Raw genomic sequence first — 16,926 nt, 5'->3', positions numbered from 1 at the left:
GGGCACCCCAAGGAAGGATATAGACCTGTTCAAATCCCAGATGGAAGACAAGTTTAAAATGAGCGATTTAGGATTGTTGGCTTATTACCTCGGAATAGAAGTTACCAAGACAAGGGGAGAGATTACAATCAAGCAGACAGGTTACATCAACAAGATCTTAAAGGATGCTAGTATGATGGAAAGCAATGACACAAAGATACCTATGGATCCAGGAACAAAGTTGGTCAAGGCGGAAAATGGAAAACCAGTTGACGCAACTTATTACAGAAGTTTAATTGGATGTCTAAGGTATCTACTACACACTAGACCAGATCTAAGTTACTCGGTTGGATTACTCAGCAGATTCATGCAAGAACCAAAGGATCACCATTTGAAGGCGATAAAGCAAGTAATCCGATACATCAAAGGAACCAAGGAGCATGGTATTATATACAAAAAGGATAGCGGCTGCAAGATTACAGGTTATAGTGACAGTAGTTATGGAATCAATACTGATCAAGGAAAAGGAACTACTGGAATAGTATTCTACTTTAGAGAATCCCCTATTACCTGGTGCACTCAGAGGCAACCAACAGTAGCACTCTCATCATGTGAATCAGAAATCATGGCAGCTACCGGAGCAGCATGTCAAGCTTTATGGGTAAAGCGGCTACTTAGTGAAATAACGGGCTGGAAAGAGGAAAGAATAACACTGAAGGTTGATAACGTTTCAGCAATAGCACTCGTCAAGAACCTGGTATTTCATGGAAGAAGTAAGCATATCGACATTCGTTACCATTTCATTCGTGAATGCGTAGAGAATGGACACATCAATATGGAACACGTTGGTGGCGAATTACAAAGGGTTGATATATTGACTAAAGCATTACCAAGGCTCAAGTTTGTCACTATGCGGCAGATGCTCGGGGTTCAAGATCTAGGACGAAGCAACAATCGAGATTAAGGGGGAGAATGTGGACCATAATCCCGATTCATTGCTCGGTTAATACTATATTTATGTGTTATGTAAATATAGGGGTTTAGTGTGTCAATATAATAGATAATAACCGAATAGCGGTTATTGGAAGTTACATGTAAAAAGTTGTGACTGTTGGTGAACAGCCACAATGGTAGATAGTTTAGAATAGACATGACCATTCGTGAATAGTCAAGATGGTTCGGTAAATGTCTATATATACAAGTGTCTGTAACACTTTCATTAATCTATCACACACGATTCTATTTCTAGTATCTTTTCTCTCGCTCTATTTTATGAATCAAACGATTAGGGACAACAGAAACTATCATGTTCTCCCCAAGTGTTTCTGCTGTATTATGTTATATGTGTTACATGGTTAAATGAGTTACTTATATTTACTATACAAAGTAATTCTGCTGTAATATTATACGTCATCATGATATGCTACATTACTAATTCATGTGCTTTGCATACAAGTTTGTGTGTTTGTGACGATGAACATATGGCCCTTTTTGAATCATTATTTGTTTGTCTGTGCTTTACCGATACATTGATGGTTTATCATGCTCTCTTTTGAATCATTATTTAGGTTTGTTGGTTAATGAGGTTGTGACAAACTGATGAGCAATTAAGACCATGGTTACCCTTAAAAAATTAAAATCATATATAGTTTTTACACATTATCCATTCTATCTATTTTGCCACATCTATCTTAGATGTAAATTATACGTTAAAATAAAATATGAATGTTCCATCTATTTGTGATGCCACCACGCGGAGCAACGGTGATGATTTGGTGTCTACATATTTGGATTCCATGGACGTACAAATCCGAATGACAAACCGTAATTAGTACATTATTAAGGTTTGTTTTTCTTTTCTTAATAAACTGTATTTAGTCACTTGGAAGCTTTCTTTCTGAACTGAGTTTTACATTATATATAATTTCCAGTAATGATTAGGCTTTGATGCAATTATCTATATAATGCTTGGTCGATTGTCGTAGAAAAATAGAAAATCAAAATTTAAGAAGAATATTGTGGTTGCAAAATGGGAAAGTTGTTGGGTTAAGAGTTGGACTTAAAAAATTTTACGAAAATAAATGATGGATTATTAGGTATGATAATAAAATTTTCATGTATTTTTTAATTAATAACTGATACTATGTTTTCTTGGTGATTTTTGTCCTACTTTGAATCTTTCTATGTTTCTTCACTTCTTGATATGCAGCTTTGATGGTTATATTCAAAAAATGATGCAGAACCAAGTTCATATATAAAGGAAAATCATTGGCCTATATATGTTATTGTTGATGGCAGCCTAGCTCCAAAAGCCAATTAACCCTCCTTTTTGACATGTAAACTCAACATAAACCTGTGAATAAAGCTAATTAAGACCATCCCTTTAGTGATTTTATTTATTTGCTAATTAAGTGTTTGATTTTTGTCTCAAAGGAATGGTTGTATACAAAAGAGGCCGGTACTCTTGATTGTTTTTGACTTGGTTATATTCACACATTATCGATCACTCCTTCCATCCATTTTTTTTTTTTTTTTTTTCTGATCATTTTTCTATTTGTAATCTTCATCATGTGCATCCTATTTAGTTATAAATTAGTTTTTCTGGATTCACATACCCTTTGCAAATTGTTTTCGATAATTAGGATGAACCATTGACAAGTATGCACTAGAAAATATAGAGGGTAATTAAAATACACAAACTGGTTTTACTGTTCATGAAGTCAGTTTATTCGACATGTATAGTACTTGACTGTCTAATCTAACCGATTAATTTGTCTACGTTTACATTAGTCTTTTTCTAGACATGATACATCAATTAACTAAACAAGTAAACTTTGTTATTAAAAATCAATTATATTAACTATGACCTTTGAATTTTTTTTACGGATATTACATATTTCGAGGCCATTAGCATATTGGGAGAGCTGCATAGTGCCAAATCACAACAGCTTCATTTCCCATGTAAGATTTACGATATTTGTATTACTTGAACTATTACATTCAGTCGTTTCCATTTCAAGTTTTGTTGCCCTTTCTTTTATCGAGTAATTTTCATCTCTTGTGTACTGTATAGTTAAATAGATGACGGAAATCTCAATTTCGAATGGAATATAGTCACGTCACATTTAAGGTGGTGTTGTTACTATTTGTCTTTGACATCACGTACATTTTGTTTTCGTTATGCATGTAGAGTTTACTATCATGGAATTTGTAGACATAAAGAGCATTATATATTTGTGGTGATCACAGGGCTTGCGGAGAATACTAAACGCGAATAAGATTATTTATTCGTTATGTGTTTGAACCAAACAAGTGAACAACGGTATCCCATTATATATTTATATGGATTGGTATTTAGATTTAGAATATTTATTAAAGTCGACCAAAATTCTTATATGGTTTGCATAACCCGGACTCAATCCCTCTTTGAGCCTAATCATACCTCCTTATTAATCATTTTTTTTTATATATATTTTATTTAATAAATGACCGACCTTATTATTAATTAACAACTCTGTTTATCCTTAAAAGTCTTTCAAAAATTATTAACTATATATATACAACCTAGAAAAAACTCTCACATATTCTCAACCTTAAAAAAAAACCTATGATCGACTACCGAAAGAGTTTATTTTATTTATATATTTTGTTCATATTTAATTATTATTATTTAACATTTAATTTTTATGTTATTGTTATTATTATCTCTTTTAATTTAGTTTATTTTTCATTATAGGTTCGTTATGGTTTCTTCTTCAACAACAAAAAATAAAACCACATTAGCTCATCTTGAAGATCTTAAGCCAACACATGTTAACCATTATCTACGACTGTGTTATGCATGTATGGACTGTTTAGGAGTGGAATAACCCAAAGGAAATCAAAACGTTCGAGATGGTCTTTGTTCATGGATTGGTATGTATTTTTCAAATTATATACTTTGTTGCAAATTTTTTTATTTATGTAAAGTTGAAAAATAAAGGGTAAACTGTAATCAATATTTATATGGAGTTAGTTTTTATATGTTTCTTTTTTAGTTTTCGTATTGATTAAATTATGATATTGGTCATATTAATGGTTGCTCGAATCATACTGTTACTGTGTAAATTTTTAAATCGTCTAAGTATGTTTTACTTGAATTCTAATTTTTTATCATACTGTACATACTGTCATTTAATAAAGATAAAATAATTAAATTTGATCTAATGTTTATAAATTTAAGATGAAATTTGATCTAATGTTTATAAAATAATTAAATTTGAATTCTAATTTTTTTTATCATACTGTACATTCTGTCATTTAATAAAGATAAAATAATACTGTACATACTGTCATTTAATAAAGATAAAATAATTAAATTTGATCTAATGCTTATAAATCAACCATTATACCTCTAGATGTCCTATGATAATGATACCTATTTATTAATAGTTAAGTTGATTCAACATTCCGAAAGTTCATTTTAGGATTGAACGTTTGATTTTAATTTCAAAAGTCAAGGAAATCTACAAAATGAAAGTTTAACATATTTTGATTCATTATATATGATCGGACCAGAAACAGGCTTAAACTGGTCGTGAAGCTACTGGAAATTTCCAGTCAGCATGTTTTATGTGTTTATGTGCTAAATTGTTAGTTATTTTGTTTAAAGGCTTACGCATTCAAGGTAACTTGATGCATGTGGTCCTCTTTTTCGAAAGGGGGATCCGGGTTTAAACATATGCATGAACCATAGTGACCATGTTTAGGTGGCCTACCTTAACTTGTTACTTGATTAAATAGTTTGGAAATTAGTAAGTTTATTAATTTTTGTATTGTTTATAAGTTGTATAAAGGTGATGCAAAAATTGGTTTTTGAAATAAACTTGACTAAGAACTATCGAAATAGAGATTTCATTAATAAAATTGGAGTCTTACAACCTTGAGATACACCGGCTCACCCATTTGAACAAACTCTAAGAGAGGTATAAGTCGGAGTGCGCTAGCCTTCTAAAAGGGCGGGTTTTTAATTGCGTCCATCGCAAACCTTTGCCCTTGCGCTTCTTTGTGCGTTCAAATGGAGCTACCGAGCTCTCTTGTGTTGTTAAGACTATACAAATAATCTTATTAAATATTATGTTTCGAAGATTATGCATGAGTCTTCAAACATAAACTTTTGATTCACATCAAATGCATTACCCATTTAAAGTTAAGTCAATGCCACCCACTTTGCTAAGAACACTTGCCAGTGCTTTTTGCTCTACGTGAGACGTAGGTGAATTGTATCTCTTCAAGGTGGATGACCACTCGTTGTGAGTTAGCGGTGGACTATCTACATGTTCTTAATTGGGCGACTTAAAACGAGTTAAGAGGTGAGACCTTAACCCGTGGCATAAGATGGGACAAAACATGTTTACAAAACACTTAATACCCCTTTACAGTGTTGTTGTAAGTCCCATAATTCTAGGAGTTGCATGAATGCAATTATCGATTCTTGATTACCTTTTGAATACCGTCATTTCTAGCAGATCAACTGATGAAATGATTGTATGTCAAGTTGGATCCTAGCCTTAGTGAAAGTAATTTGTTAGATGAATTTAACAAGGGTAAATTACATTTCTTAAGGATTAATTATCAAAAATACCGATAATTGAACTTTTGTCTGTTTTGAAGATGGCAGCAACAAATCCTTCTCAAAACATACACCAATCGGCATGTAGACAAACTTCAATGACTGGGTTCAAGTCATTGATGAGCAGACACCATTGTTCCGGGAGCGAATGCTTCAACTTGAAAGGTGGCTGCATACAATGCTCGGTACGATAGACAAAATGAGGTTGCTTGTTTGATGTTGGGAAGCATGAATGCCGACCTTCGAAAGCAATTGAAAATTATTTTCCTCGTGATATGATTAACGAGCTCAAGTTTTTGTACGAATAGCAAGCCGGAGTGGAGCTGTTCGACCTAGTTGATCAACTTCTTGACTTGCGACACGAGCATGGAACATCGGTTAGTCCTCATGTACTCTAGTTGAAGAGGTACTCATGAGCAATTGGAAAAGGTTGAACTATGCTTATCATCTGCCTGTTACTATTGGCATGAACCTAAAAAGGGGATTTTTTAGGAGTTCGTGCGCAATTATAATATGCATAGCATGAGTAAAACCACAGCTAAACTTTATGTCATGTTAATTGAGTATGAGAAAGAGCTTCCAAGGAAATCTGCTACATCCCAAGTTCTTAGGATCAAGGGGGAAAGGTCCAGAAAGCAAAACAACCGTAAGCTAAGGGTGATATGTCGTATTTTATGCCCATTTCCCATAGCTTAAAGTGTCGATTAGTGAGGATTACGAGTCATTTTCGTATACATTTGGTGCGTTTATGGTATTTGTTGGTGTTTCAGGTGGAAAACAGGTACCGAAGCGATATTTTGCAGAAAACAGAGTTTCTGGAGCAAAATGGGTGTTTACGGATGTTTCATGTGGCTCGTAGGTAAAGAATCGAAAAAAGTCAATGCTGGTCAACCTAAGAGTGCGACGCACCTCATGGAGTGCGTCGCCGTTTTGTTTGTCGTGGAAACAAGTGCTTCGCAGTTCAGTCAAAGTGCGACGCACATTCTCTATAGGCGACAAGAGGCCAGTCAACGAAGTCAAAGTCAATAAAAGTCAAAAGGAAAGTGTGACGCACTTAGTAAAGTGCGACGCACCTGGGCGCCGAATCTGTCCAGTTTTCTGCATCATATAAATAGCTGCAAAAACATTCCAAAAAGGATCTTTTCACTTTTCAGACGATTTGAAGAGCTTTTCTTAGGGTTTATCTTATTTTTCATCATTGTGGAGGATCAAAGACTCGTTCGGAATTATTTCGTTATTCATTTTTCAATCCTTTGTATTCGGTAACAATGAATTCTTTCGTTTTGATTTGTTATTTCATATCTAATATGAGTGGCTAATCGCCTTTTCATCCATCTTGATGGAGTGAGACATTATGGAGGGATTACACAAGCTTTATTAATTCAAGTGATTTGATTTAACGTTTTGTCGTGAACTTAATCTATTAATTCTTTGTTATTCAATTATTGATTGCAGATGATTTGTGCTCATTGCTTGGTGACGACTAGGATTTGGGTATAAGTTATTTTGATTGCTTAGTTAGAAGCAATTGGTTCTATGACGGGTACGGTAGAGGGTAATCAATATTTGATAAGAATTAACGGGTTGACGGTTGGGTACAATCGATAGGCAAAATTGTTATCTAAAATGACCAAAACCATTGTTTAACTAGGGAAGTTATACAAAAGGCGTCTCGGGGTACCGGTCTTAATAATGAAACTAGTTATTACAAGAGAATAAAATAAGTTGTTAACTTGACGGGTACGGGGTTTGGCAACAGATTTGAGTCTCGGTCATTAAATCACCAAATTGAATTTGAACTTCATCAAAAGTGCAATCCTAACATTCTGTTGAGCGAAATCAAGATGGGTGACCTTTAAATTCTTGTTTTAAACTACAATCTCTTTTTCGATTAATCCTTTGGGATTACTAATTTTCAATTAACTACTTGCATTGTGGCAACTCGGCCACAAAACCCCCCATTTTACTTGAATCATTAAACGTTTTTACAAATGATAGTTTAAGTCCTTGCGAACGATCTCGGCTTACCATTTTTCACTATACTGCATACGATCAGGTACACTGCCTGTGAGTGTGTAGTTATCAGTATTTTTCGGTAAATCGTGTTATAAATTTAAAGCTAGATATCGCACATCAAAGGGCAAGATTTTTGGTAAGAGAAAACAAGTTGTGTTTGTCTCAAAACCTTAAAAGATCCTTTTGGCAAAAGGAGCATACGGCTAAAGTATCTAGCTGAGTTGAATGCGAAGAAGAAGCAAGCTGGTTCGGCCAGTGCTTCAAGTATCTTCAAAATTGAATTATGTGCGTTGTTATACAAATAATAATTCAATAGCAAATAGTCAAGTTTTAACTTGGACTCTAATTATCTTTGACATAGTCATCTTGTTTAATTTTGTCAAGAAATCCATTTAAAGACTTCAAAGGGACGATGTCTTACAATCAAATGATGAATCATTTGATAAATGCATGGTTTTGACATTATCATTAGCAAGAAACGCATTGGAAATCTTCATTATGAAGAGATCTTGCAATCAAATGATGAATCATTTAATAAACTGCGTGTTTTTGGGATTGTCGTTAGCAAGAAACACATTGGAAATCTTCATAATGAAGGGATCTTGAAATCAAATGATGAATCATTTGATAAATGTGTTGTCGTTAGCAAGAAATGCATACTTCAAATTGAAGGGATCTTAAAATCAAATGATGAAACATTTGACAAGAGATCGTTAAATCAAATGATGAATCATTTGACAAATGCATGCCTTGTGTTTTCGGCAAGATGACAAGAATACCTTTTCCGCATAAAACCGGAGAGGGGCAAGGAATTACTTGGACTAATACATTTGGGTGTATGTAGCCCATTTAGGCATGTGTCAAGGAAAGGCTAGCTACTTCATCATTTTTTATGAATGATTTCAGTCATTATGGTTATGTTTAGTTGCTTAAACATAAACATGAAGTCTTCGAAATATTCAATGAATTTAAAAGTGAAGTAGAGAATCAACTCAATAGAACCATCAAGATTCTTCGTTCGGATCAAGATGAAGAATACTTAAGCCAAAAGTTTAAGGATCATCTAAAAGCTTGTGGATTTATCCAAGAGCTTACTCCTATATAAGGGTATATGTGAAAGAAGAAATCGAACCTTGTTGAACATGGTAAGATAAACGATGAATCTTAAGACTCTCCCATTTCATTTTGGGATTATGCTCTAGAGATTGCTACATGCATTCTCAATATGGTTCCATCTAAGAAGGTTCACAAGACACCGCATGAATTGTGGCATGGAAGTGTTCCTAAGTTGTCTTACTTAAAGGTCTGGGGATGTAAGGTACTCGTGAAATGAGACACGCTTGATAAACTTGAATCCAGATCTGTCAAGTGCATCTTAGTAGGACACCCAAAGGAAACGATGGGTTACTACTTCTACTTTTCTACCAGAAACACTGTCAAAGTATTTTTTTTGTTATTTGTTGAGTTCCTTGAAAGGTAACTCATATCTCAAGAAGACAGTGGGAGGATTGTTGAACTTGATGAGGCTCAAGAAGATGTGTCAAACTTCTGAAAACACTAGAAATCTTCAACTTAGGGGGGAAAATGTTCAAAGAGATGAATCTCTAGATGAACTTTAAGTTAAAGATGAAGCGATTCCACTTCGTAGGTCCTTAAGGACAATACGTGCTCGTGATAGATTAAATCTTATGATTGAGTCTGAAGAACACGTAGTAGGAGATTTGAATGAACCTCCTAATTTCAATGCTGCAGTATCAGATCCGGAATCTGACAAATGGCTTGAAGGTGCGAATGTGGAAATAAAATCCATGAAAGACAATCAAGTCTGGAGCTTGGTTGATCTTCCACCAAATGGTAGAACCGTTGGGTGCAAGTGGATCTTCAAGAAGAAGCCGACATGGATGGAAATATACACACCTATAAAACTCGTCTTGTGGCGAAAGGTTATACTCAACTCTTTGGAGTTGATTTTGAGGAAACCTTTTCTCCGGTTACGGACATTAGAGCTATTAGGATTATCTTAGCCATAGCTGCGTACTATGACTTTGAAATATGGAAAATGGATGTCAAAACCGCTTTCTTGAATGGTTTTCTAGACGAGGAAGTCTATATGGTACAACCAGAAGGTTTTGTCGATCCTAAATATCCCAACAAAGTATGCAAACTTCAAAGGTCCATTTATGGATTGAAGCAAGCATCAAGAAGTTAGAATAAAAAGTTTGATGAAGAGATCAAAAAGTTTGATTTTGTTCAGAATCTTGATGAGCCATGTCTATATCGCAAAGCTAATGGGAGTAATGTTACTTTCCTTGTCTTGTATGTCGAGGACATATTGATAATAGGAAATCACATTCCAATGTTGAAAGACGTAAAATCTAATCTTGGAAAGTGTTTCGCTATGAAAGACTTGGGTGAAGCAGCATTCATCCTTGGAATCAAAATCTATAGAGATAGAAGTAAACGGTTGATTGGATTAAGTCAAAGTGCGTATATAGATAAGATCTTGAAGAGATTCAAGATGGAAAATTCTAAGCGCGGGAACTTGCTTATGCAAGAAGGACTTAATTTATCTAGCAAGAACGGTGCTTCTACACCTGACAAGGTGGAGCGTGTGCAAAGAGTTCCTTATGCTTCGGTTGTGGGATCTATCATGTATACGGTAAGATGCACTAGACCTGAAGTTGTGTTTCGCTCAAAATATTGTTAGCCGATATCAGCGAAATCCCGGAGTGGATCAGTGAACTGCTGTGAAAAGTATTCTTAAGTACATGCGGGGTACTAAAGAATTATTTTTGGTGTATAGTTGAAATCCTGATCAAAATTCAAATGGTAATAGAATTTGTGATGTTGGATTTCATGACTGATGAAGATGAATCAAAAATATCAGTCGGGATACATCTTCATTTTAAATGAAGACACAGTGGAATGCTATGAGCTAATAGCAAACCACAGTTGCTATGTATGTAACAGAATCTAAGTATATTGCCGTCTCAGAGAAGACGACATGAAGGTTGTCTGGATTAGAAAGTTTATTTTTGGATTTTAAAATGATAATCCTCAAATAACACACCTTTGGATTTGTACTGTGATAATTCAGGAGCAATTATCATTGCCAATGAGCCTGGGGTTCAGAAAGGTGCAAGACATTACCTGAGAAGATATCACTACGTTTGTGAGCAAAGCGAATTGCGTGAAATCAAATTACTCAAAGTTCACACAGATTATAACTTAGCGGATCTTTTTACAAAGGCATTGTTAAAAGGAAATGTCAATAAGTATGCCGTGGGCATAGGTTATTGCTAAGTTATATCATGTAAATCTGTGATTGGTATTTGGATAATGAGATGTTAAACAATTGTTATTTTCAATAAATGAATTTTTATACGCGGTATAAGTGGTTTCATTTTTATAATAATTGTGTCCTATATTTGCATGTTTAATCCATGAATATTAGTTGAATATTTTTAAACGTCCATTGTCGATTAATTATATGGGAATATAATTAAAGTAAGACAATTGTGAGAGATTGGTGAAAATATTTAAGGGAATATTTTGAAGATGGTGGATCGTACCAAACTCACATGATATTCAAAAGGTGAATATTGGACTTACCCCACAGAACGAATTATCATTTTATGGATCGGCGTCATTAAATGAAATTCGTGAAATGGTAACTTTATTTATCCTTTGACTTGAGATACAAGTGAGTTATGCATGTGTGGATTGCATTTCTTGATATAGTTCATAACTGTCCTGAACAAGGCAGTAATAAAGGGCTATTTTCAGAAATGTTGAGAAACGATATGGCCAGACACTTGTAGTCAATACAGGATTTGTTCCTTCAATTTGCAACTGAAGTATGATACCAATTGGCGCCCTCATTAATTAATTGAAGATGTTTGTGTGGCCACACCCAAATGAATTCAAGAAGTTGTCTTGACTAATTTGGTAATCTTAATTAATTGTAGAAATGAGAAACATAATCGTTAAATTATGAAATGACATTGATCCATATTCAAAATTAACAAGGGTATCTGAACAAAGGGATATTAAAGACTAAATCATTTCAACTTGGCAAATTTAAGAATCTATTCTTAAATATTTCCGGGAGTATTGGAGTGTTGCTAGATGCCAACCAATGTTATTGTCTTTATAATAACATGCTCAAGTGGGAGCTGTTGGAGTGTGATTATTTTATTATAAATCGCATGTCCGGGAATAATTTAAGCCTACGGGGTCACACGAAATGACACGGTAACTCGATAATATTAATTGATATATTAAAGTAATATATTGATTAGTTTGATCACGAAATGATTAATTAAACATAATTAAAGGGTTAGTTATATTTAATTGATTAAAAAGGAGGATTAAAATGTGAAAATCGAAAAATGGACTTGGACCTTAAGTCCATTATTCTTACCACCTTAATTTGCACACAATCGACCTCCACTTCAACCCCCCGTCAACTCTCTCGATCGATAAACATTCAATCCCCGTGGTTATAGCGTGACCCCATTATTCTTACCACCTTAATTTCACCCACCGTCTTCTTAATCTATTCATCATCATTTTATCTAATCCAAAACAAACACACACACTTTCACACAAACATATATTCAAAATGAGTAGTGTAAGTAATCTCGCCATTGTACTCGTAGTAATCTTCATTGTATCCATAATAGCACTTGCTTGTGAACTCTTGTACGTCATTCATCGCCGCCGTACCTTCCGCTGTCACTCCTCCCCACCACTTCCTGATCAAACCGTAATTGAAGTTCCAACCAAGGAACTTCTATACTTCTTCTGCTTGAAACCACCCGTAGAAAAACCTGAAAAGAACGACACAAACAAGACATCCTCGGATGATGAATTTGTTGATGTTTTTGAAATGTTGGAAGCAAAAGAACCATCGAGGTTTCTTTGTACGATAAATGAAGAAGAGGTCGAATCAACGCATGAGGTTGACTTTTTGAACAAAATGGAACCCGTACAAGTGGTGGTGAACTAGGAAGAGGTGGTTGTGATCGCGGTTGATGAGAGTGATGGAGTTGTGAAGACAGTCTTTTCGACCCCGTGTGATTCGCCTATGTTTTTTACACCTGCAGGATCTCCGGCTCGAGATTTTATGGAGCCGGAGTTTGTTGTATCCGTTCAAAATGAAACGGATATGGTACCCGATTAAATAAAAGATTATGGGCCGGTTTGAGTTTATTTTTTATAGAATGAAAGTGTCTGAATTTGTTAAAATACTACTAGTATATTTTTTTGTGTTACTATGCATAATATATATGTATCATGTATGGACCTATTAGTGGTGACTATCTTTGGTGTGTTTTTCACACTTAGACTTTGAAATAGAGGAGTGATAGATTTAAAATAATTTTTTGTTATAGATTCATAATAATACATATTTTATACAGTTGTATGCTATCAATTAAAATATGTATATTTGTTATGGATGATTAAAAATTGGTGATGCTTATCACTTCTCTTACTATTAGTCTACCATAACTATAACTAGCATGCCAGAATAGATGCTCCCTGGCCCCGGTGTTTGGCCTTTGGTTCCAACTAGTTTTTTTTCCCGGTCGTTGTCCCGGGAGACATTTCGTAACATCTACACATGTAGCGAAAATTATATAAAATGAAACTTTCATGGCAAAAATTAAAAAATGAAAAGTTATAGAAAATGAAACTTTCGTGAAAAAAGTTACGAAGGTTGAAAGTTATGTGGCGAAAACACAAAGTTATATGTTAAAAAGTAAAGAAAATAAACTTTTGTAAAAAGTAAGAGAATGAAACTTTCGCGGCAAAAGTTGGAAAACTAAAAGTATAAAAAATAAATAAAAGAAAACTTTTGTGCGGAAAGTAGGAGAAACGAAAAGTGATTTGGCAAAAAGTAAAATGGTGAAAACTTTAGTAAATTTATGTGATAAAAAGTAAAGAGAATGGAACTTTCATGGCAAAAGTTAGAAAAATAAAAGTTTAAAAAGTAAATAAAACAAAAATCTCGTGCCAAAAGTAAAAGAAATAAAACTTATGTGACAAAACTAAAAGTTTAATAGTTTATGTGATCAAAAGTAAAAAGAATGAAAGTTTTGTGGCAAAAGTTAGAAAAACAAAAGTTTAAAGACAAAATAAAACAAAACTTTCGTGTTAAAAGTAAATGAAATTAAAGTTATGTGACAAAAAATAAAAGGTTAAAAGTTTATGTGATAAAAAGTAAGGAGATTGAAACTTTTGTAGCAAAACTTAAAAAAACAAAAGTTTAAAAACTAAGTAAAACAACACTTTCGTGCCAAAAGTAAAAGAAATTAAAGTTATGCGGCAAAAAGTTAAAAGGTTAAAGTTATGTGGCAAAAATTAAAAAACCTAAAATTCTAAATAAACTAAGTTTGTGTTAGATATAGAAGATATAAAAGTTTGGTGTAAAAGTATGAAACAATAGAAGTTAAAAAAAAAACGGACACGCGAAACGATTCATGGTTTTTAAAATATATAATAATGTCTCGTGTTTGTAATTTTATGTAAGTCAGCAACTATATTAAGCTAGAGTTTTAATAACTACTTTATATTTATGTTTTAGATGTGGATGTGTCCTTTTCATTAATTCAATATTTAATGCAAAAAGTTAGCAAAAACAGACCCTACTAAAGTTGTATAAATAAGATGGATAAAGGCCAATTGGAATTTTAGATTTTATCCCTTTTTGAGATTTGTTAATGGTTATATTTTGGTGGGCCAGAGTGTCTAAGGGTTAAGTTTAACCCAATGGGCTCACTTAATTTTAGTAAGCATTGGCTTGGCGCCTGGGTTTGTTTTTTGTTTTGGATTTGTGTTCGATAAAAAAGAGGATTTCAATAAGAAAATAACTAATCAATCCAACTCATATATTTAAAAGTCAACCTAAAAGTTAAAAAATATAACATGTAGATTTTATCACTTGATTATGCTTTCACATGACATCATTCTATGATTAGATTGATTATATGAATTTGATTTATCATTATCCTTGTCGACGATAAACTATTTTATTGTTACTCATAAATTACACAAATGTATTTAGTTAAAACATAGAAATTCAGAAACTATCTTTTAGAACAGTTATTCAATAGGCTAACCTTCCTTAAATTACTTGGTCCCAATAAAATAGTTTCAAATTATGATGTTTTATGTGTAATTTTTGAACTTTGTATGCACGTATCTTGTTAGAGTTCATATCAATTAAAAAAATTTTAAAAAAAGAGTAAACTTTCTTTATTTTCCGTATAATTTTTTCCCTTTTTTATAATTGTCTCTTCAGGTTTACTATATGTATTAATTAAAGAAAGTTTCCCAAATATGTCTAACATATGGTACGTCTTAAGGTAAGGGTGTCCCTATCATGGCGAATACAATTTTGTCCTATCGACTATGAATTTCTTGGATTACGACAATCATATATTGCAATTGGTAATTTAATATTATTAATTAACAGTTGAATCAGCACTTCTTATAATAATTTTGAATACAGTGATCGACATGTAATTATTTTTCTTTGTTTCAGTATGAAAGGTGTACTTAAAATATTGTAGCATCCGACTGATACTCTTGTTGCCTTTTGACTTGGTAAATATACTCGTATATAAAATTTTGCCTTAGAAGTAATCAATTTTTCCACGTCACCTCTATATTCGGTCTAGCCATTAGCATTGTGAAAGACGAAATTACTAATATGGATTAAAATCTGACAAACAAGATTTGTTTATCTAAGTTGTGTAACCTAGCTTTTATACAAAAGTAACCTATAAGATACGTATCTTTCGTATTATGATACTTTTTTTTTTTTTTTTGTCGGCAATGATATTTCTATTTTCAAGATGAGATTGGATATTTTGGTTTGACACTGCTTCAAACTTGAAAAGAAGGGAGTTACGTTTGAGTTAAACTTGAAATTAAAAGCCTTTTTTTTGTTTCTCGACAGTGAAGTAAAACGAAAATCATGTACAATGTGGATGGGGGCAAATAATACGGTCTCTTTGATTAACTAAACATGGATAAAGACAGCTTAACAATTTACAATTACAATCACAAAGATACATATTAAAAGCAAAACCGATAGGAACGAGTCATTCTTTTTCGGGCTCTCTCTATATATTTACCTTTAATTTATTTTATAATGACAAAGATTGGTCAACAGAAGATATTTCGTGAATATATATCAATATGTATTCTAGATGACATGAACAAATATAGTCAATAAACTAATTTTAACACAAATCGAACATATAGAAATTCCAAGTTCAAATTTGCAAAGTAATACTTAAATTGAATTAAGTGTTCAAGCTATAATATCAAGTAATCTCAAAAAATGAAAAATACAAAGGGGAAAAAGATATAAATAAAACATCATTATTTATAAACATATATAAATCGATACTATATAGTGCATAGTACATGTACTTAAAATGGAAATGATAGTAATACATAAACTAAGGTATACAAGAATATGAAGTAATCTCAAAAAATGAAAAATACATAGATGCTAACATATGATCCAATAATCATGAATAGATATATATCATGAATATATATCATGTTTTACCAATCAAAATCACACTTGGTTCTTTGAAATGCAACCGAAGAAACCGTACCACTAGAAGTACTCATAGGAACCCTCAAGTCACATTCAAACTTTGGTTTATATTTAGGTTTAGCCCATCCAACTTTCAATCTCATTCTAAGCTTCAAATTCAAATCAATATTGTAAACCCCAGCACTCCTTTCCGAATTATATTTCAGTCTATCGTCGTTTTCAAGCACAATTATTTGCTCTCCAGAAAATACTGTAGTCAAATCCTTCTCTTGTTTATGTCCCAAATAAAAAGTCTCCAAATTCCTAGTAGCAAACCTCTGGTCATAGTACTCGGCTCTAGCTTCAATTCTATCGTAATATAAACCAATACGTTTATTAGGATTTCGAAAGGTCATGTTCACGGCTAGATTGTAGTAAAGCGTGTTGTTGTTTGGTGACAAAGTGAATTGTGTAAGAGCGGCTTCATTGACATGAAATTTGGGCATGTTTGGACGATAGACAAGCCATAGTACAAGTACTAAAATACCGATGAACACGATAATAGTGATCACAATTTGGCAAACTAGATTGAATATGCAACCACATAGACACGATAAAGGGTTGCAACTACTGCCTCCACCGTGACGATGGTATGATCGGGCTCGTTTAGTGGGAGGTGGGATTGAAGGGCCATAATATGCTCCGTTTAAGTGGGCTTGATCAGACATGATGAAAGTTTGTATGTATATATTGATTAGAAGAA

General features: G+C 33.3%; 2 protein-coding genes across 2 annotated transcripts; one reads left to right on the top strand and one right to left on the bottom strand.

The window, feature by feature from the left end:
- The first annotated feature begins 12,230 nt into the window (after nucleotides 1-12,230).
- On the top strand, nucleotides 12,231-12,791 carry LOC122604445. Its single transcript, XM_043777339.1, has 2 exons — nucleotides 12,231-12,569; nucleotides 12,618-12,791. Exons 1-2 carry the CDS (start codon nucleotides 12,231-12,233, stop codon nucleotides 12,789-12,791), a joined length of 513 nt encoding a protein of 170 aa, XP_043633274.1.
- A 3,195-nt stretch (nucleotides 12,792-15,986) lies between these two features.
- LOC122605227 (NDR1/HIN1-like protein 3) lies at nucleotides 15,987-16,926 on the bottom strand. Its single transcript, XM_043778135.1, has one exon. The coding sequence runs from the start codon at nucleotides 16,889-16,891 to the stop codon at nucleotides 16,190-16,192; it is 702 nt and encodes a 233-aa protein (XP_043634070.1). The 5' UTR covers nucleotides 16,892-16,926; the 3' UTR covers nucleotides 15,987-16,189.

This window comes from Erigeron canadensis, chromosome 6 (genome assembly GCF_010389155.1).
Source record: "Erigeron canadensis isolate Cc75 chromosome 6, C_canadensis_v1, whole genome shotgun sequence".
Classification (NCBI taxonomy): Eukaryota; Viridiplantae; Streptophyta; class Magnoliopsida; order Asterales; family Asteraceae; genus Erigeron; species Erigeron canadensis.
The sequence above is the reverse complement of the archived record's forward strand: the minus strand, read 5'-3'. Positions and strand labels throughout refer to the sequence as shown.

Coding starts and splice junctions, on each gene's coding strand:
- LOC122604445 (XM_043777339.1), top strand. CDS start 12,231: ATGAGTAGTGTAAGTAATCTCGCCATTGTACTCGTAGTAATCTTCATT. Junction 12,570..12,617: donor AGGTCGAATCAACGCATGAG/GTTGACTTTTTG, acceptor GTGGTGAACTAG/GAAGAGGTGGTTGTGATCGC.
- LOC122605227 (XM_043778135.1), bottom strand. CDS start 16,891: ATGTCTGATCAAGCCCACTTAAACGGAGCATATTATGGCCCTTCAATC.